This window comes from Corvus kubaryi, unplaced genomic scaffold (assembly GCF_017639235.1).
Source record: "Corvus kubaryi isolate FWS band 111438036 unplaced genomic scaffold, C.kubaryi_AGA036_p1.0 37398, whole genome shotgun sequence".
Classification (NCBI taxonomy): Eukaryota; Metazoa; Chordata; class Aves; order Passeriformes; family Corvidae; genus Corvus; species Corvus kubaryi.
Window position 1 is genome coordinate 35,797,623 of NW_024581137.1, and position 26,833 is coordinate 35,824,455.

Sequence of the window (26,833 nt, forward strand, 5' to 3'; positions counted from 1 at the left end):
GGGAGAAGGAGCAGCTGTCCGCAGCGAAAGAGCCAATCAGAGGCGGGCAGCGGGGAAATGCCGCGCCCGCATTGGCCGGCAGTGGGCTGTACCACTGTCCGGGGGGTGGCAGGCAGAATTACCCCCCGCGCCCGCCGCGGGTGGGTAGGTCTGTGTCCGGGCGGAGCGGGCGCGCGGAGTCCGGCGGCCGTGGCTATGTGGGGCTGTGGCGATCCCGGCGGAGCCGCCGCCGCCACCGTCGTCCTGAGCGGAACCCGCGACTGCTTCCTGCACCTGCCGCCCGCGCTGGCCTCGCTCCTCCGCCTGCAGCAGGTACCGCGGCGGCGCCGCTCGGGGCCCGGGCGGAGGGACGCCTCAGGCAGGCAGGGAGGATTACGTGAGCGCACCCCCGCATCGCGTTGCCCTGGCGATACAGAGCCTTTCTCTCCTCCCTCACGAGTCAGCCCTCACTGCAGCCGGGACCCCTCACAGGGAGACATCGGAGAACCCCTCCTTCCCTCGCCTCCTGCGTGGCCCAGTGTCGTCACCCATTCCTAATAAAAAGCGGGAAAGATTGGAATTTTTCTTCCCCGACGTGGTCTGGCACTGTGGGCATCTATGTCTCTCTCAGCACTCCCTATTTCACACCAGTTTTCACAGTAACTCGCCAGCATTAAGCGATTAATGTGTAAATATGTAACTCAGGTAGGAGACCACGCAGAATCCTCATTCTTGGTGTACATAAATAAAATGTGACACTGTAGAAAGGGACTATCTTCATACAAAGTCCCGCTGAGGATGCGGGGAGTGCACCTTGCATTATAAATAACATTTCATACGTGGAAACGGGGGAAGAGACACCGTGTGCCTCTTGTGCCGTGAGCACAGAACTAAGAGTGGAAAATGGCAGGAAGGAGCCGAGAAAGATGCGAGCAAAGCTCAGGAGTCGTGGCACAGCCTCTCTGGCCCGGCAGGCCTCCGTCGGCGTGGGTAACCTTCTGATTTCCCAAGGCCAAAGAGGACATTTCACAACAGGAAAACAATGTAGGCGTGTGAAAACCTGCTCTTTCATCTTTGGGGTAGTAGAAGGAGGTTGGTGGAATTGGAAGAAATGCAGGATTAAATGTGAGCTTCATTTCAGCTGCAGTTTCTGAGTGTTTTACAGATCTGCTGGCGAGAGAGAGAGGAGAAGGGAGTGCAGTTGCTTTGAAGTCATTCTGTAGTGCCGTTCTGTACATCGTTTGTTATGGTGGACTCCTGCTTTTGCTTAACCTGAGCTGCAAAATGAAAAGATAGGATCTCTGAAAACTTTATAGAAATAGTGTATTAAATACATCTCGTGAATAAAAATATTAAAAAGGGAATCAAAAGCTGAATCTAATTGGAGAAGATACTAGATAAGTGAATGACAAAATGTTGTACAGAACTCAATGTTGTGTGAAGATTAGACACTCAGAGTGATGCTTTATCTGTGGGAATACAGGGAATTAAATATTACATTTGATAAAAGGATCTTAGAACCACTGTAGATATTCTCTGAAAATGTTCTCAGAGTTTACCAAGAAAAGGTCAAATGATACTTGAAATTATTAGAGTACTGTTGAGAAAGAACAGAACATCACCATGTTAACAACTAAATCTGTGGTATATCCACAGTGTGCATTGTCTTGGTCACTTGATTTTCATAAAACCAGTAATTTTTGAAAACTACAGAAATTACCAGTTGAATGATATAATGTAAGATACAGTCTCTTTATGGAAACTGACTGAATATATTGAAATTCTTCTGTTTGAAATCAAAATACGTGAGAAGTTCTGAAACAGATTGATAAAATTTTTTTGGTCTGAGTTAATGTGATTTTTGACTTATTTTAAATATGTCATGGAAGCACTTTTTGAGACCATGTAAATGTTATAATTTTTGTGAAATCAAAGTATATGTTTATTTCTTTTCCTCATTTGGGAAATACAAATGTGCAGTTATACATTTCTGTAAAATATTTTTTGATACCCCGTAATACAGAAGAAAGGAAAAGCAATTAATTTTCTTACTTAAAAATAGTCCATAAAAATAAAAAGCTGTTTGAGAATTGAAACTGACATGCACTCCTGTGTTGACAGTTGTGCAAGCAAGGTGTAAAATCCAGATAATATCTTTATTCCTTTGATCTGTCTAAGCAAATACAGTTTAGGTCGTCTAATAGTCATCTTATTTAACTTGTTTTATATTAATTTATTTTCTTTATTTGAAACTCATAGGGTCAAGCTGTGAAAGTTTCCTGTGGTCATCAGCCGATATTTTTGAGCTGGATAGAAACAAGGCATCAAGGTCACCCGGGTGAAAATATTGCAGAGATTAATAGACATTTGGCAGAGAAACTTGGCATCAGAGATGGAGAACAGGTTTGAAATGCTATCTTTGTTTTCTATTTAAACAAAGTATATTGGAAGATAAGTGAAAAGGTAATACTTCATGAGTTAGCTATGACCTTGTTGTGTGTATTTAGACAGTTTCTTCATTTACATCTGCTCATGAGAAAAGTTAACTGTCATGAAATGTCTCGAACATGAAAAGATTTTCTCATTAAATCATTAACAATTGCCTAAACAGTGGTAGGAGAGGCTTGTGGGTAGGTCTTTGCAGGGCTGGAACAACTATCTTCAGTGACATTAACTTTAAGAAAATACACTTTTAAGAAATTGAAAAACTGGGAATGGGAATATTTTGCTTGGAGTTCCTGTTGTTTTAAAGTAACTGTTGACCTTCTGCATATTCTTGTTTCATTTACTTGGGGTTTAAATTTTCATCCCTTTTTTCACCCCTTCACCGTATTTCCCCATGTGTCCTCTTTATTTATATTCACCTCTTATGTATATACACCCACACACTTCTTGTATATTCACCTCTTACACTCGAGCGCACTGTTCAACTTCTCGTAAACAATTCTTTCACTGGGCAGAAGTTAAGAGATGCCCAAGAGGCAGACAGAGTTTTCTGAAATGAGACCACCAAAATCTCAAAATTGAAGCATTTTTTTTCTGTTACTAGGTAGAGATTTAAACAAACAAGAAGAGAAAATTATTGCTTTACACAGTGTTACCATGTAGTATATTCATATATGCCTATTCTCTTATATGCAAAATTTTGTTCAACATAATAGAATACATCAAAGAATGTGACTCAGAGCAGTATATCTTACCTTGTTTACTCTTTTAACATATTTTCTCTAGAAATTATGTGTCTGTTTGCAGCAGTTTCCAGTTTAGTAGTTGAGCAGCCAGGCATCTACCCTTTTTAGTTCCAGAAATTAATAGCCTTCAACAGGAAAACAATTGACAAAGGAAACCCAAGAAAACCTCACCCAGCTGTTGCCTGAGAATAATATCTGTACAATTGAATAAATGCATGAATAATTAGGTTGTTTCACCATTGTTTTGGATTCAGGAGTTACATGTTTGCTGTGTTTCATAATAGTATGATCTTCTATTTACTGTGCTGAGGAAAAGATACTCGTCTCAATTATTACTTCAAACTAAGGACATAGAGAAATTCAAAACTGATTGTCGCTTTTGTAAAAGGTGACCTAGCGTAATTCTCTCGGAGGACAGGTAACTAGTTTTATCTCAGGAAAAAATTAATGACACTTCTGTAAAAATTAATTGCAGTATGTTGTTTGAAAATTGATTTTTTTTTTTTAATGTAACCTTTGGCAAAAACTGACTTTTGAAGTATGTATTTAATGCATTCTGAAAGACCTAAGCCACAATAGCTTTTACCATTCCTCCTGATACACACGACATTAAAACTGTTCTGTGGAGGTAGAGCTGCTTCCTATGAAACTATTCATTAAGGAGCTGGGCTTGCTTTTTCTATTGTACTTTTTCCTTATTTTTTAGCTGGTTTTGCCTTGTCTAAATTTGTGCACAAGTCAGTGAATTTTTCAACTGTCTAAAATCCTGGGGATTTAAAAATAAAGATTAAAAAATGGAAAGATGGTTATGTGATCAAGGTATATTAAAAATGGATTGCTTTTTATCACCTGATACAGCTCCTGATGCTTTTCATACTCACTGTTGATTGACGTCCCCAAGCCTAATAGGATCCATTTCCCATCCATTGAGCATTCATCTGCTTATGAATTACCTAGCGTCATTAAGATGGTGTGTGTTCCAAGTAGCAAAAACATATAATAAAGGAGATGTCAATTTTCTCATTGAAATAAAGGTGGAGCTTTTATATACTTAAAAATAAGGAGTTAAATATTTTGGTGTTACTTTTGCCAGGTATTTCTTGAGCCCTGTTCCCATGTGTCGTCCTGTCAGCAAGTAGAAGTGGAACCACTCACCGCAGATGATTGGGAAATTCTGGTAATAAAACCTCTTCCATTGTTATGCTCTTTTCTTACAGATGACAGAGATTCTGACTCAAGCAGTTTTTTGCACAATGCCCCGTTCTTTTCAGCCTCTTAAGAAAATACTAAATGTGGTGTTTAGTTGTTTTTTATATTTCAAATGGTGTATTAGAAAAAGACATAGTTTTTTTTCTTCAAACGAATGTTAAAAATGTATGTGGTATTTAATTTATAATGGTATCACATTTCCCCAGGAACTGCATGCTTCCTCTCTTGAAAGGCATCTTCTTGACCAGATTCGAGTGGTGTTTCCAAGAGCCATCTTTCCTGTCTGGGTTGAGCAGCACACCCATGTTTACATCAGGATCGGTAAGCAGCACTGGAGGCTCTCAGGGCACCTCCAGTAAGCTGTTTTGCAGGAGTGGATGCATTCATTGGCATCTTTTGTTCATACTTAGGTACACTTGTGCCAGCAGCCCCATATGGGAGATTAGAGCCACGCACGGAGCTTCTGATATGTCCCAAAACACACGGACCTGAGAATACCACCAGCACACCTTCCTCAGAAAGTGACATCTTGCTCAAAAATTTTGTGAAAAATAACATGGAGCAAGAGGAAACATTAAAGGATCCTTTTGCCAAACAACCTTACTTAAAGCCTGGAGTCCTTGATCAGAGTGAGGCTGATGCAAACATGACGTTTGGCTCAAGTGTTCTCCCTAATATATGGAATTTCATTGGAAACATTTTCTCTAATACATCTGAGCAGAAACAAAAGACTTTGTGTGATAACGATGAAATGAGCACCTTCAAAGACAAGCTGCTGAACTTAATTCGCATGGATTCCATTTTTAGAGTATGTCAGTCCCAGCCTCCCAGTGTACAGAATGTATCCACCACTCATGAATTTCTGAAATGCAATGCTATTCATGTTTTTCCATGGAATTTAGAATATATTGATTTGGATCCAAATCCTGTAGTATCTTACGGGAAAATCAATGAGCTGCTTTCCCCAAGACAGCGTCATCAAGAAGCAAAGCAAAATCTGCCACTTGAAAAGCAAAATCATTTGACTGGTACACAAGACAAAAATCCTTCTAATTCTAATAGCAGTCGAGCATCCAGTGAGGGGTCTGTTGTTCAAATCGTTTGGAATGGATTTGAAGACCTAAAGAGTGTCATAGAGTATGGCTACAATGGGGAAGCCTTGCATGCTGGAAGAGTTTGGGTCAGTTTGAGCACACTATATTTTGGGCTTTTTATTTTATAATATTTTCTATTGGATAGTTGTGAACTGGCTACTTAACGTGGGTTTGGGCTGTAGTGTGTTAATCTCTCGAGTTTACTAGAATCAAATACTGTTTGCTTTGCACTCATTCTGGACTACATTACTTACCATCATTCTCCAAGATGTACAGTGTGCGCTGGGTTTCTGCACACTTAGCATTTTTACACCAAATGAGGAAAATGCTTCAGCGTTTCTGGAAGGAATATATGCTTTCTTCACAATCTGTGGGTAGCCATTGTATTAATGAGAAAGTGAAGGTATCTATTTGCATAGATTCCATACTGCATAATAAGACTCTTCATCAGTTAACTCTTTGAAATGTGCCTTGCACCCTAGGGGTCATCAAACTCTAAAGTAATGGGATCACATATCCTAGTGCTACATGATGTTTGTGAGTCCTTTTATACACTCTTTAAAGTACATCTTAAAGTTTTATATCAAATAACCATCTTGTATAATTTAAATTGTTCTAGATTTTATATGCCATTTTGCAAGGTGGCACAAGTCCAGGTGAGGAGATACTTACACTTCAGCTTGTTCTGATAGAACTACTGCCTGATTATGTTCTTTCTTTCCTGGAAGCACATGTGGGATCAACAAAACCAAAAAAAAATGTGCTCCAAATCACCATTTGACTATTTTGACATAATACATTTCTCACCATTCATTTATTGCTGTTAAGAATGAGAGCAAGAGCTTGCAGTGGTCTTTGCCATGAAATCTTCTGACAGGTATAACAATTTTCTGAATGCCAGCATGTGATGCATGAATTCTTTATGGTCCTCAGTCGTGGTATAACCGGAAACATTTCTTAAAAGTGTATATAGCTTTTATAATATTTTCCCTATCAGGTTAGAATAACACGAGCCTGGATAGCCAGTAGCATAGCTGTTCACGTGTCTGCTAACCAATAATATAAGTGATCACATTCCTAATACTCACATCAGCTTTTTTTCCCTAAAACAAGTGCTTGTGTAACAATTTTTTTCTGCAAACTGCTGTGCTTCTGCTACCTGCTACATTTTAGAAACTTTGTTACATCTCTCCTGCCTCGACTGAATAATCCTTGTTCTTAACCGAGTGGTCTTTGTTCTCTTATTACTTAGCATTCTTTGTTCTCTTGCCCCACACCAGCAATCATAAAGTTTCTCACAGTTAATAAGTATTTATGAGATATTTTCAAATTGGTTTAAACTAACACAGGTTAATTGGAAAGGAGTTTCCTTTAAGGGGCAAACTGACTAGTGTGATTTAGGGAGACTGGATTTTCTCTCTCTCTGCTGCAGGTGTGCTTAGTTCTGGTCTCTGTAATGGTCTGTGTATATTTACCTGCCTATGTAAAATTAATTTTAATCAGCAAATGAAATTGTTGTTTTTCTCCTATACTAAGAGCATTCTTGCAGTGTTCTAAGAATTCCTCCTACTACTTATTTTTTTAGCTTTTGGATTTTATTTAAAGAAGTTAGGAGGTCAGCTGTAGTGAGCACTTTCACAAATAGGATAAAAGGTAACTAGAAGTGTGCATGTAAGAGTAAGACTTGGATATCGCTGTCAATGTTATAAGTTCCTTCGTAATTCTCTTGAGGTTCCATTAGTGATGAAGAAATTGATGTGGTATTATATATGCAATGTTATAACTAGTTTACTTTTTAATATTTCTTTTTTTTTGCTTTTATTTTAAATATTTCAGATTCCAGATGGTCTGAGAAAAAAACTACGTATCGAAATACATTCAACAGTCCGAATTAAGTCAGTTGAATCTATTCCTAAAATTCCTATATCTCTTACACTGCAGCCCAAACAGAACTTAGTGAGTTTATATTATTGGTCATGTACTTGTTCATGTATTGGGAAACTGATAATGTTGCTCTGGTCAAATTGCAGTGGGGGGTGGGGGGCATTATGTTTGTTTGTTTTAATTTGTTAGGTGAAGATCTGGAAGTTGTCTATTGTTGACTATGGAAATAATTACTAAGGAATTCTTTTTTTGTGTATAATTTCTTGTTTTTTCTTTTTACTATGTTAATTTAAGTTAATAAGTTGCTATGATCTACTTAAACAGAGCTTATCTAGTATTTGTATTTTGATCAATGTACTGTAAACATCAAGTCATTAAATTTTGGGTCACTCTTGGTAGATAATTCCAAATAGTTACAATGCTAATTGTAATAATTTTCTATTTAAAAGGACTGGTAGATGTCACAGAGGATGGAAAAAATTTAACTTCTGAATTTTGACTCATTTTCCTGAAGCTGTTAAAGGATATAGCACCTTTAAATTGTAGCGCATTTAAAATGATAGGGTTTTTCATTATTCTCAGATTTGGAGAATTTCTGATGTATTTCATAATAAAATGACATTGGTAGGGAAAATATACAATTTTTGTTAAATTAGGTCTCAATTATAAAGAATCACTGTCAAAATAGCAACAATAATCGATAATAATTTTGCATCAGACCTTCATTTGTTGTGCATTAATATGGGTTCAAATCTAGCAAATATTAAGTGTATGTCTATAAGCCTATAAAAACAAACACCAAACAGAAAAAGAGTCATAGAGTTAAGGAGTGAATATCCAGTTTAAGTCTCCTGGGAGAAGACATGTTTAAATTTTTCCAACACTGCAATGCCCAGACAATTGTAGTGAAATTACCGTAGTTTGTATGTGCTGTTTAGTTTATTGCTTCCTTTTTTCTTTTCCTTATGCTAAATATTTAAATTTTTAAGTTACATTATTGAATCCCTTTGTTTTCCTATAAGTGAGACATATTCTGAGTGTGCATCTGTGACAGTAAGAATATACTTAGTGCCAGTTCTCACAGTCCATCAGATATATCTCTGGAATTCTGTATTTCATCGTAACTTGTGGGACACTTTCTTCATACTGTGGCACTGATTATTTCCTGTGTTAACTCCTCCTCAAAGCTTTAAATACAGCACTTGCCATCATAGCAAGGCTTAGGTGGGTTTGTTCTTCATCCCCAATATTCTAACTTGGTTTCTTACCTACAGAAGAACTGCATATTTTTTTAATATTGGAGATAAAAGGATTATTAGTTGGAATTGATGATCCTTGTGGGTCCCTTCTAACTCAGAAAATTCTTTGATATTCTGGAAGTAATCTGCTAAAATTGTAAAAATGTAGTTATGTGTGCTTTTGTGCATTTTCAATACAGATTTCTCCTTTTTCTTTCTAATTCAGTTAAAGGTTTCTTTAGTTCTTGGAAAAAAACCAGAAAAATGCAGAAAGAATTGTTACAGTAACTTTCATTGTTCTTTCTGAACACTGCTTCCAGGATCTTTGTTGCTTCCCCCTTTTCTACATGGGAATTATGTAGAATTCCCATTTAGGAATTCTACATTAGGAACTTAGCCAAGAGATCTGGGATGTAGACTCAATTTCTTTTCCTATTCCATTTACCTAGTTGTTCTGGGGTAAGTTCCTTGGTCTCTGCCTGCCTGTTGAAGTTTGTTGGTGATGCCCCTGAACTGGATGAGCCCAGGGTTCGTTTTATAGGAAAAGGGTATACAGGGAAGAGAGGGGTGTAGTGAGCACCTGAAATAAGTCTCAGGTTAATATTGATGCGTATCTTCAAACCCAGGGTCAGGTCTGAGCAGTGCCCTTGGATCTGGCAAGACAGAAAAGTAAAACAAAAATAAAAGCTTTTCCTTGCCCTCATGTCAGTGTTTTGAGGAAAAGTCTTTAGAGGTGGGCTAATGCTCAGCTGTGGTTGTAGCAGGGGCTGCACAGATGCTTTCCCTAGAGCAGCTGATAGAAATGGTGGTTGTTGGCAAAATGCTGTTTTCTAAATGAATAAAAGTCTTACATCTTCTTCCATCTCTGTGTTGCCATAAGAGAAATAAATGCCCCATGCATAGGAAGAAAACATTTTTACTTATTAATACCCGGGTTTGTTTTATTTACCTCTTTCCTTTTTCCTATTTAGCCTAAAGATATACATGAAGATGATGTTAAATGTGCATTCAGTTCTTGGCTGCAGGATTCCACTGATGATGATCACCCATGGCTAATGACAAGCACAGACTGTATACACCTGTCTGTTAAAGAAGGCAAGGATAATACTGTCCTGTTTACTATGGGATTTACTTAGCCAGTATACCATTCAATTCCTGTGCACGCCTTTTAATATAACTGATACCTCTTTTCATGGAAAGTATAAGCTTGTGTTCTTTAATAATGATTAACCCTTTTTATTCTTTCATTTTGGATTATATTGTAGTAATATTCTAATCTGTTTTGTCTTGTGAGGAATGAAAACTGAATTTATTTGGAGTTTTAGTAGTTGTTCATTGTGTTTTACAGGAATGGAGGAGTTTGTCCTTAATGCAGCGCATCCCGTGCACATTGAAGAAAATAAGTCTGAGAATATTTTTATACTAAGTCCCAGGTTGCTGCAAAAGACAAATATACAAGTAAATATCACATAATATCAGGTATCAAGTAATTTAAATTGTTATACTTGTTTAAAATATATTGTATTTTGTATGTAATGTATTTCAGTTTCTCTTTTCAAGTAAATAATGTTAGTCTATTCATTAAATTATATCTGCATCCTTTATGTTACTTTGTAGCTCGAGGGCCTGCTGAGATTCCAGGTGTGCCATGCTTGTTACTGAGTTTCATAGAGTTTCCACATCAAATTCTCAGAAAAATCAGTTAGAAGAGAGGAGAGTCGGTACTGTACAAGTCTGAACATCCTTATACTTACTTGTATATGTACCGTCTTAGTTCTTTCCCTTGGGAACTACACCACTGCTCAGTGTTTCTGGCAGGAACAGTAGCTTGTTCTGGCAAAGATGAGACGTATTCCCCATTCAAACCTACCACACTCACCCTGCCTTTTCTCTGATACAGTTTCTGTGCCTTCTGTTTCTTCCGTATTTTATTTCTCAGGAGAATAAATATTTCTATTTAATACTAGAATTACTGCTTCCATTAGTAATTTTGGTTGAACCACTGCCCATTACTTCGGGGTTATGGTTATAGGTGGGATAATGGTTTTTTTTTTTCATTTTTAAACATACAGTGACATTTTAGTGGAGAATTAAGGTGTCTTTTGGCTGTTTAGAATAGAACTAGATTGAAGATTTAGAATTTCTGTTAAAAAATAATAAAATGAGCTTTCTTTTACTGGAAGTAGGTACAAGAAGGCTTCTAGAAATTGTTCAAATGACTGGTACTAAGATTAAAGAGCAAAATGCATTTCTTAATAGCAGTGTCAACATCTCCTACTAGCTTGTTCTTATCTGTGAACCTCTGTAACCCCTGTTTGCCTGCCCAGCTTTCCATACTAGTGAATAAAATGGAAAAATTCATGCCAGGTGTTTTGTCAAGTTACTTTTCACCTAGTCAGACACCTGATCTGTTTCACTATTCTGCCTCATGAGCTCTCCAGCAGAACAGGGGATGGCACAGGAGAAGGAACAAGTTGCAGGTAGGGAAAGAGATAGTGGGCTGCACAGTCTGTTATAAACAGCACTTGGCTCAAAATCTAATCTTACATTATTAAATTGCTGTCAACACTAGATTGTATTTTGGAAGTAGTTATATGTCTTCCATTTCTCCAGTGCACCTTTCTTTCAAGCACAGTAAGCATCAGCAAAGCATACATGCAGCATTTTCTTTGCACAATTCCAGAAATGTCTAGTCACTTCATGCCCTTCTTCTGCAGTTATATTTCATCTAAAGTCCTAACTCTCTTTTGTTGTAGGTTCTTTTACATCCTCTAAGTAGAAAAGCTGATGATGATGACAACCAGCCAGCTATGCCTGATAGAGACAAGAACTTTCCATATCACAAACTAAGCGATTTAGGGTGAGACATTTTCATAGACAAAAACATGGGAGGGAATGGGAAGGAGAATTAGAAAAAAATAACATTGGTGGAAATGCAGACATTTTGGAAACTATGCCAGATCTAAGCAAAACTCTGCATCTTTTGGCTTGTGTCAGGTTCAGACTTCATCCTAGTTTTTGCAGATGGTTAATTTTGTCCTTGAACAGTCTTAACTGCTGTGAATAGAAAACCTCATGTGTCTAAAGGTACTCACATACTGAAAATTTCTGCATGTCTGTCAGTAGGATGGGAAGTCTCAGAACTGAGACTGCCTTAGCATGGAAATTCAGAACTGAACTTTAGAAGAAATACTGATAGTTCAGCAGTTCTTGTTCTAAGTGGTATGAACAGACTTCTACGCAGCAACAAAGTATAGTGGGGTGGTTTTAGCTGGGGTATTCAAATGAAACAAAATTTTTGGTAAGTCGCAGTCTGCCAATCCTTATCTCCCAGTAACTTCAACCTGTTTATTTGTTCAACTACATTTAATAGTAAGGATCTCAAAGAACTGTAGTTCCTAAAAGTTTTATCCCAATCATCAGCTGAGGAGAGAAATGCAGAGTCCTGTGGTCATTAGTACAAGGGAAAACAGTGGTACTGTTTAGCAAACATGAAGGGATGGGGCAGAGGAGACAGGAGAGGCTTGGAGTGTTGTGATATGTGCTGTCAGTGCTGGAAAGGCAACTGAGAATACAGTCTGTCAGCATTCTAATTTCTTGTAGTGCAAGCTTCTGCTGCCTACATAGCGCGCTCTGATGCTGCCCAAGGCCATTTAACGTTTCCTTTACCCAACAGAGGAGTGGACAAATTAGGAGCATCTTTATTTGAACACGTAAGCCACAGCCTTCTGGGGCGTCCTTTATCTCAAAAGCTGGCTGCTATTGCTGTGGGACTACGAAGTGGAGGGGTGCTTCTCACAGGAGGAAAGGTACACACTTCTGCTTTCGCCTTGCAAACCCTTGCACCTTGTTTTCCATAGTTACAAAACGGTTTGTGTTAGTTTTCTTTGATACTCTGCACGTTCCAAAGAATAAAGAACAAGCTGAAAAAAAACTGAACAGAGGTAATTCAGTAAAACATCATCGCTCACACATACACACACACACACACACACATATATATATATATATGTGCATTTTAAAGATTGCTACCAATGCAATTTCAGTAGGGGATTAATCTACTTTGTCTTTATATTATGATAATCACCTGTTGCCTTTGAAGTATTTGAATGAAAATAAGCATATATTTCCTCTTGTGTTCTAACATAAAATGGCAGTGGAATTGATACTGTTATTTTCCTGTTGCCTCTTACAGTGATCCATTTAATACCATATGTCACTGAACGTAGCAGATGTCTTAACACTGAACTCAGTGGAATCAGAACACCGTACTGGATGTATCTACTCTGAATTTATCTTTGTTTCACTCCAGGGCTTTGGTCCCTACCAAGTGATACAGAGGCAAAATACATATATACATTTACTGAGGAATAAACCCAGTGTGTGTACAGCTTCCCCAGCTTGTTGGCTGGTGCATATTGTGACAAAAACATAGAAACACAAGGAATTGGCTCTGTCAATTTACTTTAGCTCACATTTATTTTTGTAGGGAAGTGGAAAGTCAACATTAGCAAAGGCCATCTGCAAAGAAGCTTTCACTAGACTGGATGCTCATGTAGAAGTAATTGATTGTAAAGCTTTAAGAGGTATGATAATAGTTTTTTTTAATCTCGAATGCTTGCTGTACAATAAAGAGGCACAGTTATGAAGTTAGTACATTTGGTCTGAATAATTTTTCTAGTATTTTTGCTGTTTTTGCAAGGATGTTTGATGCCCCACAATTAGTATCTTCAACAGTCTGATGGAAATACAGCTGCTGTAAGTTTATTTCACACTTCTGTCAGTTTTTGTCCCACATACCACCACTAAATTCAAACCGTGCTTGCTGTGCTCATTTCTAATTGTTACAGAATAGGAAGAAGTTGCAAAAATTGAACTGTGTGGTTTTTTTGCTATGCTAGCTGAAACAAATGCTATGTTAACAAACTGTAGGTGTTAGAGGATACCTGTACTCAGTGAAAGGCTAACACAGGCACCAAAGACAGATCGAACAACCAAATGAAACCTAGTTTAGGATGGCATATTTACCAACCTAGTGTATTTGGCAATAGTCATCTAACACTGGCGATTATAGATGATGAGATGACTCCTTTTGGGAGTTTAAAATAAGTATTTTGCGCAAAGATGGAAGAGCACAAAATGGGCTTTTTTCTGCTTTTGCATTTCACTGGCTTTTCTAAATAGTCTTGCTGTCACAAGGGCAGAAAACACTCAACTGTTTTCTTACAGAGCCCTTATATGGCCCTGCTATATTGTTTTTGCTTAATTCACTACTTAAGCTGGAGTTCCTTGCACCAGAGAAAAGGGGAAAGATTAATGAGCTAGGTCCTTTGCTCTGGAAAATTCTTCTGATTGCTGGATTCTTTAGTAGCTGTATTAGAGTGCTGCTGATTCTTCTCTGGTTTTAACTGTCTGGCAATTAGACTTGTAGACTTCTATAGTGGTTAGTGAAAGATGATTGATCTCATTTTAGAACTTGTGGAACCTTCTAGTACTTTTTTAATTGAAGAAGTGGACTCTTTTTTTTAGTAATTGTTGACTTTGGTTTAATCTTGGTATCTGGATTTATAGACGTAAAAGTAAGATAGACAAAATATTGTGAGCAAGATGTAGTCAGTCTGATTTTTTTCCTGATATTTTGTGTCATTCTAATACTATTTTGTTTTAGGAAAAAGATTAGTAAACATAAGGAAAAATGTGGAAGAAGCTTTTTTAGAGGCAGCATGGAGACAACCATCCATTCTTTTGATGGATGATCTTGATCACATTGTTGGAGTACCTTCTACACCAGAGCATGAGAACAGCCCTGAAACTATTCAAAGCAATAGACTTGCTTATGGTAATACTGTGCTACCTGTGTCTGAATAGAAATATAATGCAACTTAGAATTTCTTGCACCTGAGTTGTACTGTCCTACCTGAACAATTCTGTCTGTATCATTATTGCCTCTGGACCATGTGATATTCAGGCAGAGACTCAGAAATTATGGGAGGTAGGCATTTGTGGACCCCTGGCTGGTTCAAAATAATCCACTCTGGATCTTGGAGCAGTCGTTGCCAATGCACTTTCACCACTGGTGCTGCTGTGGTGGTGCTGTTGTCAGTACCGCTGCCAGTGCTTGAGACTTCTCCGTTCCTTTTTTATATTGTTCATACACTCAAATATGTTGCAATTGATTACAAACTGCAGATGAATCTTTAACTGATAATTACTGATAAATTGATTTTTTGTTTTCTGTAATTATTATCATTTATAATTACATTGATACATCAGTTTGATACTTACTGATGGTTAGAACCAACTTCTTTTAGATGAGTACCAACTTCTTTATCATCCTACTTGTTATACATTATAGAATTTCTGTTTTGTTTTACAATGTAACAATCCACAAATGTTAAAAATAAGATGATCAGTTGTAGTTTGACTTCCTGTATAATGTTCCCTTTTATTCCTGGAAGTCTACACAATGCTAAATTGCAAATTAAAACTTAATCTAAATGATCAAGATTAATAAAGCCATAGCAAAAAACACCTTCCATTTCTTAGCTCAGTTTGAGGGAGTTAGCATAATTTTTACTGAAATACTTCTGAAGTTCAGAAAATCTTACTATAATTTCTTCCTTAAAAATGTGCTCTTAACTTACATGCAGAATTGTTTGGTTTTCTTAATACTTTTATTTAAAGGTGAAGTGCATACAACAGAGCTTTAGAGTTTTAAAGATTGTTTCTTGAAGGTCTACCTTGAATCCTTAATTTTTTTTACTTTTATGTATTACTTTTTTCCTAGAGTGCTTATTTTCTAGGCTTAAGATCTGTTTTTATAACTTTTCCTTTGTTGTTTGCATGGAGGCAGTAATACCACACAAAAGTAGACGTCATCAGTGATGTTACAAAATCAGCTTTTAAAAAGCACTTCTGATGGCATTTTCTTAATGGAATATGCTGTCCTAGAGAGACTCACTATACCTTTTTTTTCCCCTAGTTAAAAAAAACAACTGTAAACACGGGAATAAAAATAATGTATTACAAAGCTGTTACATTTTGTGTGCACTAATGCTACTCTCCAGGGTTAGGGTTATTTTTGTTATTTTGCACTTCATACAGCAACATCTTCTGTGTTTAGTTTTAAAAGATCTGATGAAAGAAGTTATTTCCATGGGGAGTTTGATTGCACTAATTGCCACAAGTCAGTCTGAACATTCCCTTCATCCTTCCCTGGTTTCAGCACAAGGAACTCATGTATTTCAGTGCTTCAAATGTATCCGATCTCCAGATCAGGTAAATTCAAATAAAAATGGTTAAAATGTTGTTTGCCTTGCCAGCAGTCTCAAATATGATGGTGGAACAGCTGCAAAAATAATAGGTTACACCTGAAGATGAGAAAAAAATCTGGAAATCTTAGAAGTTCTTTCGTGATACTTAAATACCTCAGAACTTATATCTGTCATTATAAAGTTTAAAAAAAAAATAATCCAATGAAAGCTCCCAGTTGGCCCCACTCCTCAGTAGTAAGAGAAGGGTGTATTCAGAGGGCATTTCAGTTCAATGTAAAACAAGTCTGGTTGTCTAGCACAGGTGAGATATGCATGTCTCCTTGTTACCTCTAAGGGGATGCTAAAGGAGCAGCTTTGTAAAACATGTAAGTCATCAAGTTAGAGAAATGAAATTAAACACAAGTGTGTTTTTTCCCAGCTCAGTGAAATAAGTATGTCCCTAGAACGTGTATTTTAAAAACATTAATAAAACTAAATGTTAGATTTATGGGACAGTTTTAGGTTTGTTTCCATAGTAATACCATCAGTCTACTTTTGAACACAGTCCAGTTTGAAAAGAAAAATGGATAGAAATAAAAATGCACAGTATTAACTTTTGTGCAGGAGAAAGCAGAGACTTTGAAACCCTCATTCCCTAAGGACTCATTTTTATTTAACATGAGTTGTTCCTGTCTGCATGTCTTTGGTCACAGCCCAGCAATTAAAAGCCACTGAGCAGGGGATACTGTGTTAGATGCAGTTTGACTTTCTCCCACTTCCTGCAAGTCTTTTAGATTTTATTTTTTATTTTTTAAAAGTCTTCTAGATATTATTTTTTATAAATATTTAATTTTTTTAAAAAAACCAAGATTTTATTGTTTTTAATACTAATACTCAAATAAGGATGACACATCACTGTAAAAGTCAAGATCTCAAAAGATACCAAATTATCTGAAGTGTTTTTATCTGGCACGATATATTTCATCTCAAACATATTCTCTGCTCATATTGACAAAATGCATTGTGTTCTGTTTCCTGCGAAACAGAAAAAATGGGTGTAAACCAGTAGAATCTGGAGAGGGAGGGATGTTTCATTATTGCTGTTGAATTTAAAGTAGCTCTGGTGAGGTGAATATTTAAAGTTATAAAACTGGTGAATTTATTGAAGTGCACTTGAAGAACTAGCATTTGTTTATATTGCTATGGTTTTGTTATATAAGGGTTTGGCATTACACAAATATTTAAGGAAATTTTCCTGAGTCATACTTATTTACTTTTTGAATTCTTGAACTCCATATAAATAGTAAACTCAATATGCACTTGCTGCACAATTCTGTTTTTCAGAAGCAAAGATGTGAAATGCTGTATTCCATAATAAAGAAGAAACTGAATTCTCATCCGAAGGACTTTTCTGATCTTGACCTGCAATGTATTGCAAAGGAAACAGAAGGTTTTGTTGCTAGAGATTTTACTATGCTGACTGATCGTGCCATTCATACCTGTGCTTCTAACCAGAATGCATCAGATAATGGTGGTATGTTGACAAAAAAATCTCTTATTTCATAGTCTTGCTTCTGTTATCCAGAACTGGTGGAATAATATAGAAACAACCCCAGTTTTTATATTTTGTTATATACATATATATATTCTATTATATATAATAGAATATATTTTTATATTTTATGATACTTTATGATTATATCTTCTATTTTTCTATTAAAATTTATTTAATTGTTACATATTGTAAGGAAATTGTTACTGACAGTTTTTGCGTTTGGGTTTTGTTCAGGATTTTTTTTTTTTTAAGCAGATTTGAACCTGTCAACTGTGGATTTTCAGAAAGCTCTAAAAGATTTTACTCCATTAGCTCTGAGAAATGTCAACCTTCATAAACCTAAAGACCTTGGCTGGGACAGGATTGGTGGCTTAAAAGATGTGAAGCAAGTGCTGAGGGATACCATCATGTTACCTGCAAAGGTACTAAGTTCCTTTAAATTAGTTACTTGAATTTTGTACATAATGTCAGTAGGGAAGAATTATATTTTGAGGTGTGGCACAGTGTTTGGTAGAAAGATGACAGGCATGATTTAGGGCTACTTTTGTAGCTTTCCAATCTTCAGCTGTCTTCAGCTACTAGAAAACACTTTATTCTTCCCCTTCTCTCTTCCAAATACAAAAGGCAATAGCTGAGCTTTACTACAAATCAAGTGTTACTCTACAATATTGGAGTATTGCCATACTTGGTTGCAGGGTTTGTAATTAGGTTATGTAAAGACAACATTTCCAGCTGTTTTGTGCAGTGCTTTTGCTAGAGGAGTATTTCCTTTTGGATGAATGCCAATCCATCAACCTCTCTCTACTTCACTTTGGCCTTTCTGCCTTGCTTAAAAGTTGAACACTGAGATAAGCCATTGAGCATTGACTCTTCAGAGAAATGACTGAGGAGTATATTTGATCATTATCATTCAGTGATTAAAATAGGAATTTAGAACTACCAGTATGGACAATATAAAGCTCTAGTCCATCCCTATTCTGTCCTGTTTCCTCTTGGTAGGAAATCCCACTTGTTTGTATTTTAGGTACCTAGTAAACCTAGGAACTTAGTTCAGCCCCAGGTAAACTAAAAATAGTCCAGATGAGCTGTTGGGATAATATTGGGGATATAATAAACTAGATGCATTCTGTTTAGACAAAAGTCATCACTAGTCAGTGATGTTACAGTACATTACAGAATACTTACTAATTTTAGAAGGTATCACATTGAACCTCTTTTCCAGTATCCAGAATTATTTGCAAACCTGCCCATACGACAGAGATCAGGAGTTTTGCTGTATGGAGCGCCTGGAACAGGAAAAACACTGTTGGCGGGAGTGGTTGCTAGAGAGAGTGGAATGAATTTCATCAGCATCAAGGTAGCAAGAGTTTAAGATTAATTGATTCATTATATTAACTGAATGAACTAACTTTACATAATACCTGAAACTGTGTGCTTGTGAGGGCAAAAAAACTAAAGTAAGAAACTCACATTTAAAATTTTGCTTGTCTCTGGATAGCCCTCTGTATATCTGATTTCTGGAATTTAACAGTTTTATTACTGAGATTTTTTTTTTTTGTATACCTATTTTCCTCAGGCGGAATTATAAAATTTAATTAGGTGTTCTTAGTTTCTCATTTTTTGTAAAAAGACCCTAAATTTTGATTCCACTGTACAATGAAATTGAGCAATATATTTTAAACCTTTTTAAACTACAGTGTAAACCTTTGCCTTGTGATTCTGTAACATATGTTCTGTTATGGTACAAAAATGGAAATCATTATTTTTAAATAAGTTAGAATGCTTGAAAAATTCTTCTGGTTTATCTAGACCCCTTGTCTCTTCTGTTCAAAGATGCCACTGTCTTGGTTGCAAGAAAATTCAGTCTAGTAAACAAAATATATGCTGATGTTAAGTTACACATTAAAACTAAGAAACATGTTGTGAGTGGATTTTTCTGATTATATATTTTTAGGGACCAGAGCTGCTCAGCAAATACATTGGAGCAAGTGAACAAGCAGTTAGAGATATCTTCAACAGGTTTGTTTTGTAAAGATTTGTGATGTTATCAGTTAATTTCATTGGTTGAACCACAAAGAAATAATTTTGTTATCTGAGGGGAGATACGGCATCAGATCATAAAAGCATCTGAAATAATCAGTTGTGCTGATCCAGATGTGTGTATCTTGGTAGGTTCATCCTGGCCTTCATTGTTCAAGAACTGCACGTTTTGGCTCCAATCAGGAATGTGCTTTTGAAGCTGAACTCCCAGTTGTCTCCAGCTACAATGCATTGGTTCACATCACAGAACTGTCTTGGAAAACATGTCCTGAATTCCTTTCAGATGATTCCAGAAGACAGTTACTCCAAGTAGTAATGCACACTCAGTACATAGGGTCATATTAAACTTGGTACTGAGGTCCTCAATGCCAGTAGTTCTTTTTTACAAATCTGCTCTTACTGGCCCTCAGTGCTCACTAATGCCAACACATCCTACACAGCCTTGGCTTCTCATGTTATCGTGTAGGCAGTCTTCTTGTTAGACATCTGTAAGCCAAGAACTCATCTGCCGTGATTGGATTTTAGAACTTTCACGTATAATAATATGACAGTTGAGCACTTAGAAATGATAAAGTGAGTGAAAAGTATGTTATAAAAATGAACAGTGACTGTATTGCAATCCAGTTCTTCAGAAGCTCTTAAATTCTACAAAAACAGATTTTCTGTTCTGTCATTAAATACAACTGTTCTCTGAAGCCAAAAAGCAATTACCTTCAATACTTTTAAGCAATTCTACCTGTGAATGAAACTTAAACAGAAAAATAAGTATTCCTTTTTTTTTTTTTTTTCCCATTTTAGGGCTCAGGCAGCTAAGCCTTGCATTGTTTTCTTTGATGAGTTTGATTCTATTGCTCCTCGCCGAGGTCACGACAACACAGGAGTCACCGACCGAGTGGTTAACCAGCTGTTGACTCAGTTAGATGGTGTGGAAGGCTTGCAAGGTACCAATTCACCTGTGTGCTCCTTTTCATGCAGAAGTTTAGCAGGTGTTAATGGCGTTTTTCTGAACTCTCCTAAGGGGTTTATGTGCTAGCTGCTACCAGTCGCCCGGATTTGATTGACCCTGCTTTGTTAAGGCCAGGTCGACTGGATAAATGCCTGTACTGTCCACCTCCTGATCAGGTGAGGAAACAATTTCACACAAGAGGCAAGGGAAAAAATCAAACTAATGGATTTTATTTGCCTTTTCTTTATACATAGTGCCACTTCAAACCTGGAAAAAGTGGACTTGATTGCCCAGCTCCAATTATACAACAGGATAAATTCACTGATTTTAATGTCAATGTGTTCACATAAAACTGGGGAAAGAATAGGCTGTTTAGCACAGTCTTCTGGATTAAGTAATATTCTGTGAGTCTAGCTGATTAAAAAAAAATGTGAAAAACAGGAAACTAATCTGCAGAAAGAAATTGGATGCAGTGTAGTGTGTATAATGTTCTCCATCTTTCTTTGAACAATGATTCCAGTGAATATGCCATTTGCTTAAACCATAATCAGTCTTTCGAGGCTGTACAATGTGTGTCCTTGATTCCCCATTTAATGAGAAAAAATTAGCACAGTTCATTTTCAGATTAGTTCACACATTTAACAAATATCCCATCATTTCATTCTGAAACACATACGATGAGCCTGTGCCATAAGAGCATAGGTATACTCTCTTCCCCCGCCCCCATTTTAAACTTCTGGCTGAGGGTGAGATCATTCAGGTAAACAAAAGTTTTGCACTTTCATCATACTTCTCTTTACAAAATGACATATGAGGAGCAGAACTCACTTTCATATTTTTATGTATTTCATATATGAAAATCCCAGATATTGACTAGATATATTAGAGGAATTTATTCTCTGTATACTACATTTGGTTAGGATAATATCTTTCTAGTACTAGGACAGTATCTTCTTGAAAAAAGATCCGTCCTCCCTCAGAGAGGAAGTGGCTGGTGACAGGTCCAAAGCACCATCTAGCAGTCAGGACAAGGAAGATAACAGGTTGCTTTACTGACCTTTTTTTTTTTTTTTTTTTCCAGAATTCACGCTGTGAAATCTTAAAAGCTCTCAGTTATTCCCTGTCCTTGGCCAATGATGTGGACTTCCAGGATTTGGCAGCAAAAACAGAACAGTTCACAGGGGCTGACCTAAAAGCTTTATTATACAATGCCCAATTAGAGGCAATCCATACTAATTTAAATTTAGGTTTAACACAGGTAAATAAAACTGATATAAAAGAAGTCTCTCCTCTTTATTTTTATGTTGATATGTTTGAAAGAGTTAATTGTATCCATGGGGGTTTTTAGCAAAATTACTTTTTTTTACACAGAGGATTAACATTTTAATATGTTTGCAGAAAAATACAAGAATATTGTAATGAATTGGTTTAAATACTTCTTAAACACAAGGTTTTTCTCATTTCATGATTGGTGTTTATTGTAAAATGTATTTATTTAAGCCCAAATGTGCTTATCACAGTTGTGATGAACAACTAACAAATTGATAGGGATCCCACACAGAGTTTCTTAGGAGCAGATAGCAGAATCAGTTTCGAGATGGCACATTTTGGATGATGGAGGAAACGAGAAATTGGTGGGTTTTAGGGATTCATTCCAACAGATTAAGTTTGATTGAGGTCAGGAGAGAAGTGGCAAGAGGATGGCAATACCTGAAATGGCCAGCTCTGGCTCATCTTCCAGGCACCAGCTGGTACTTGAACTTCCAAAGTATAGGATCCCACCCTAGGTTTGTGCCCCACACGTGACTGACAGATCCTTCCTCTTTTAGCCTCTGTTCAGCCACCTCTCTTCACATTTTTAATGCCTGTCCTCTGGTTCTAGCTGGACAGGGGCAGGCATGGCTTCTGCTACTTGGTGGCCAAAGGGAAAGGTTGGGACAGGGGTGCAAAATGAAGGAGATCCTTTTGAATTCTTTTTGCACCAGCTGTTACCAAGGAATTGGGCTCTGAGGATGCAACTCTTAGTATTGAGAAGGATCTCCAGCATGTCTTCCCTAACATTCCCTTCACCTGTAGCATCAGTAAGTAGTTGCTACCTCATGATTATCCATCATAGGAGGAGGTTGTTGTCTGAAGCAGTGGTCTGCAGAGTGGTGTGCACACACCCCAGAGAGAGCACAAGGCAGTCCATTGATATGCAGGAAGAAAATAATAGAACTTCAATGGTACATGTATATAATTTGCGAATAGTATCCATATTCTTGGTAGAGTGTGCTCTGAAATTTTTGACTGATAGAGGTGTACAATCAAAGTGGTTTGCAGACACCAGTCTAAAGCAACAATTTTGATTTCCACATCAGCATTTAAAATGTGTTGGCTATGACTAAAAGGGAGTACAGCAGTTAGGCACTATAAAAGTAGACTCACTTCAGTCTCCTAGAGCATTTTACACAAGACACTAATTTGCTTGGAGGGTAAGGTTGCAACAGAAGTTGTACAGTTCTACAACACAAGACATACATGAAGTTTCTCAACACTTGCTGTTACTGAGAGTGTGAGACAGTGGAAACAATAAAACCTCAGAATTACCTCCTGAAATTACTTTTCTAGCATGAAGACAGAAAGTTCTTCTTAAAGGCATTGGATTTTCTTAGCAAAGTATTTGGAAACATACTCCTAGAGAAAGACAGATTACTATTAGAGTCAAATGTAAATTGATATTCTCATTTGCACTGTGTATTAAATCTTCTCGTGTATTTCCAATTGTAGTTTGTCACGAGTTAACTCTTGTAATGCTCTGTTCTTTGTTACAGGATTTTGGATCTAGTTCTGATAGTGACTTCAGTCTCTCTTCCATGGTTTTTCTAAACCACAGCAGTGGCTCAGATGATTCAGCAATAGATGGAGAAGCAGGGCTAGAGCAATCTCTTATTTCTTTAGACATGTCTGACTTGCTTCCTGAAGATCCAAGGTCCAACATGTATCGTCTTTATTTCGGAAGCTCTTATGAGTCAGAGCTGGGAAATGGAACTCCTTCAGAACTGGTAAATTACTCACTTTATGTCTTGAATTTTCTAAATATAGTTGAGAAGCAAAAAAAACCCATACCATTTGCCTGGTTAAGTTTATAAATACAATTATGTCTGCTTTGACCTGCAGACTGTCTTCAGGTAATACTTAGTAGTCCACAGTGAGGATGGGGATGGAAGGACGCGAGCTGAGAAAATACAATATGGACTTCTCTGCAATCTTGCTGGAGTTTAAAATCAAAATCCCAATGCTTAATACCTTATAATTAAGCAAATTGCATTCATATTAGATTTTACTCGCTGGTCAAATAGCTTGTTTCCTTCCAAAATTTTTGAATTTTGGTGGTTGGTTTGTTTGTTGTTTTTTCTTTAACTTAGTTTTATTACTAAAGAATGACCATCCAGCTTTCAAGAATTAAGTTACATTCTCAAGAATCAATGAACCTTCTTTAGTTTCCAAAAAAATGTGTATTAATAGAATAGTCAGACCATGGAATTGTGTAAAGAAGAAAACGAAATCTTAATTTCCATCACTGTCTTTAAGAATCAGAATTCCTGATGTAGTAGTATCATGGTACGCAGCAAGCAGCATGTTCTCTGGCCAGTTTGCAGGTAGGGATGCACAGGTTGGCTGCCCAGCACCTGCACAGGGATCAGCTCACCTTTCTTGGCTGACAGGTCAGCAGAACAGGGTATGCTGCCTCGGAGCTCCTTACAGTGAACAGATGATTTCACAGTTCATGTGAATCTGTGGGAAATTCATTTTCAAAATCTATGTAGAACTGTTACTACAAGTAGTAATCCAAATTCTTAGACTCTGTTTTCAAAACTGTCTTGCATTGATTCTTAAAGCCAAAAATAACTTACCTTGACATTGGAGAAGTAATTACTCACTGCTAATGTGCTTTGGTATATTTTATCTTGCATTATGGGTGATAGTGTTTGATTAATGTAACTTTAAAGACTTAGTTTTCCTCTGACTGTGAAAATTTTTCAGCAAGGATTCTATACAGACTTTGATCTCTTAAAGTTGTTGAATTTGAAAGGTGTGTATTTTATCAAGTGCCCAGAGAATTTGGACATGATGAATATTTAAATTCCAAATCTAACTACATAAACTTGCCCAGATTTTAGAATCATGGATTTTCATAAGTAAATAAAACAATGGACTTAGCAGACCTTTATTCATTCTGAGATGGGCCATTGCAAAAATACTTACATATTTTCCAGACATGAAATTCTTCATTTCAAATTTGGCTTTTGCCCAAACACCTTGGCATATTAACCTAAATCTTTCTGTTAAAAAAAATACGTATGAAATATATTTTAAAGAGAAAGAACTCTTTTTGCCAGTGTAGGCAAGCTTATATTGAATTGTTGGCTAATTCCCAATGATGGAGTTGCTCTTTTAGATCCATAATGAGTTAATATATTTCTTCTTGTGATGAATTTAGAGCTCTTTGTGTTTGTCCGGTCCAAACTCCATAACTTACGACTTTACCAGCGTCACTCAGAGAGATGTTGCATCCTCCCAACCTGCAATGCTTAGAGCAGCTTCTCAAGAAGGCTCCCTGGAGAACCAGGAGCAGCAAGCAGAGCACCTGAGGACAGAAATCAATGCTATCAAGGCCAATTACAGAAGCAAGAATGGAGTATGGCACTTTTTAAAATTAGTATTTAGTCTTAACAATTCTCTGTTGTTTTCCCACACTTCTTGGTATTTCAATTAATAATTTCTGCAATAATATTAAATATTAGGTAACAAAAATAACAAAGATAAGTGATACTTAGTTTGATGAAAAGAAGTCAGATGTTAGCATGCATATAATTAAACAGCTATTTCTGTTATTTATAAACATGGAGGGGGGAAAGTTGTGACTGTATTTCTAATAAATCTGTCTGTACATGTAATGTACAGACATACAGAGGAGGTTCTGTAGCCAATGATACCAATGGCACTACGTTTCTGTAAAAATTTTTCATTGTCTGTTCATGGCTCACTTTTCAAGGAGGACAGCACCCTTAACCAGTCAGCGCTTCCCAAGACCACCTTAACTATTACCCAGTCTCATCTGATGGCTGCTCTTCAGAGTATGAGACCATCCATTAGTCAGGATGACTGGAAGCATTTTACTGAACTGTAAGTTTGGGTTGGTTTTTTTTGTAATTTTGAATTCAGTGGAGATTTGGTCTTATCACATTCCTTATACATCAGAAACACGATGGTTTTAAATAAATGTGGGGACTGGCAGCAGATAGCTGATAGCTTCTGACAGCAGTTTTTTAAGAAATATTAAGTTACATAGTGGGAAAGGGAAATGATTTTACCAGTGAATTGTCTTCTTATTCATGTAGGACCTAGAAATAACAGACCAGAATCCCCTTGTATTATGTTAAGAGGCTCTTTAAGTTTTAGAGCTAGGTCCTTCCTGCTTCCACTTAGTAGTAGCTCCTTGTATTTTCAGATTGCTGGAGTTTGACCCTCTGTAGTGGTCTTTGTAGCTGGTATGTTTGGGAAAGGCAATAATCCTTAGAAGTATAAACATACTGAAAAGGAGAATGTGTCTCCTTGGACTTGGAGATCAAAAAGCTGGGAAAAAAAAAAAAAAGGAAGCAGGACAGAGAGCTCTTGAGTTAGGTTTGGGGGTAAAAACTCCTCCAGGTCCCCAGGTTTGAGGAGACAGGCACTCTTCATTTCCATAAACATATACTTAAACATCTGGAGTTCTGTGGTACATTAATATGCATCTGAAGAGGCAGACACAAAAAACACATTTCATAAGAATTTGCTAATGTCTTTTTTTGTTTTGTTTTGTTTCCAGGTATGATAATTTTCAGAATCCCAAGAAGAGGAAAGTACAGATTGGTGCAACATTCAGACCAGGACAAAAAATGACTCTAGCTTAGGAACTTGCACTTGCTTGTAATTGCTAAACTGTAACTGGAAATGACAAATGTGATTAAATCAGATTATTTATATTCATATGGATTTATTAATGTAGCAGTTGAAGATAAGTTTCTTCTAAACTCGCTGTAAAATTGTCACATTTTATTTTGAAGAATATTATCTTCCTTTAGATTGATATTAAATTTTTTGAGAGAACATTGGTTTTGTTCTGTTCAGTTGTTTATCATATAAACTTTAAAATTTTGGTTTTTATCAATTTAGTTACCAAAATCTAACAATGATTTCCTGTGCCTGTTGACTCCCTCACAACAAATAGAATCTGTTCAAATAGATTGTAATATTAATGGGGGATATGTTTTTAAAATATTCTATAAAGTCATTCTCTAATGGCCTTTGGAGGGCTTAGAGCAGGGTGGTGCTTCATATGTATATTGGTAGGCAACTCGACTAATACTTTCAGAATACATTTTTCCAGCTATAGCAAGAAAAACCAGACCAAGATAATTG

The 26,833-nt window shown here is 36.8% G+C and overlaps 1 protein-coding gene across 2 annotated transcripts; it reads left to right on the plus strand.

The window, feature by feature from the left end:
* The first annotated feature begins 135 nt into the window (after positions 1-135).
* Positions 136-26,521, plus strand: PEX1 (peroxisomal biogenesis factor 1). 2 transcript variants are annotated; one of them, XM_042044289.1, is made up of 24 exons: positions 136-312; positions 2,239-2,382; positions 4,264-4,347; positions 4,586-4,700; positions 4,790-5,559; positions 7,310-7,429; positions 9,567-9,690; positions 9,944-10,053; positions 11,352-11,455; positions 12,272-12,404; positions 13,085-13,181; positions 14,264-14,434; positions 15,719-15,873; positions 17,193-17,382; positions 17,659-17,825; positions 18,626-18,760; positions 19,358-19,422; positions 20,242-20,384; positions 20,462-20,565; positions 21,471-21,647; positions 23,203-23,433; positions 24,873-25,070; positions 25,428-25,558; positions 26,241-26,521. In XM_042044289.1, exons 1-24 carry the CDS (start codon positions 196-198, stop codon positions 26,323-26,325), a joined length of 3,870 nt encoding a protein of 1,289 aa, XP_041900223.1. In that variant the 5' UTR covers positions 136-195; the 3' UTR covers positions 26,326-26,521. The 2 variants fall into 2 exon arrangements, with proteins under 2 accessions (XP_041900223.1, XP_041900224.1); XM_042044290.1 differs by having other exon boundaries at positions 15,821-15,873.
* The last annotated feature ends 312 nt before the right edge of the window (positions 26,522-26,833 follow it).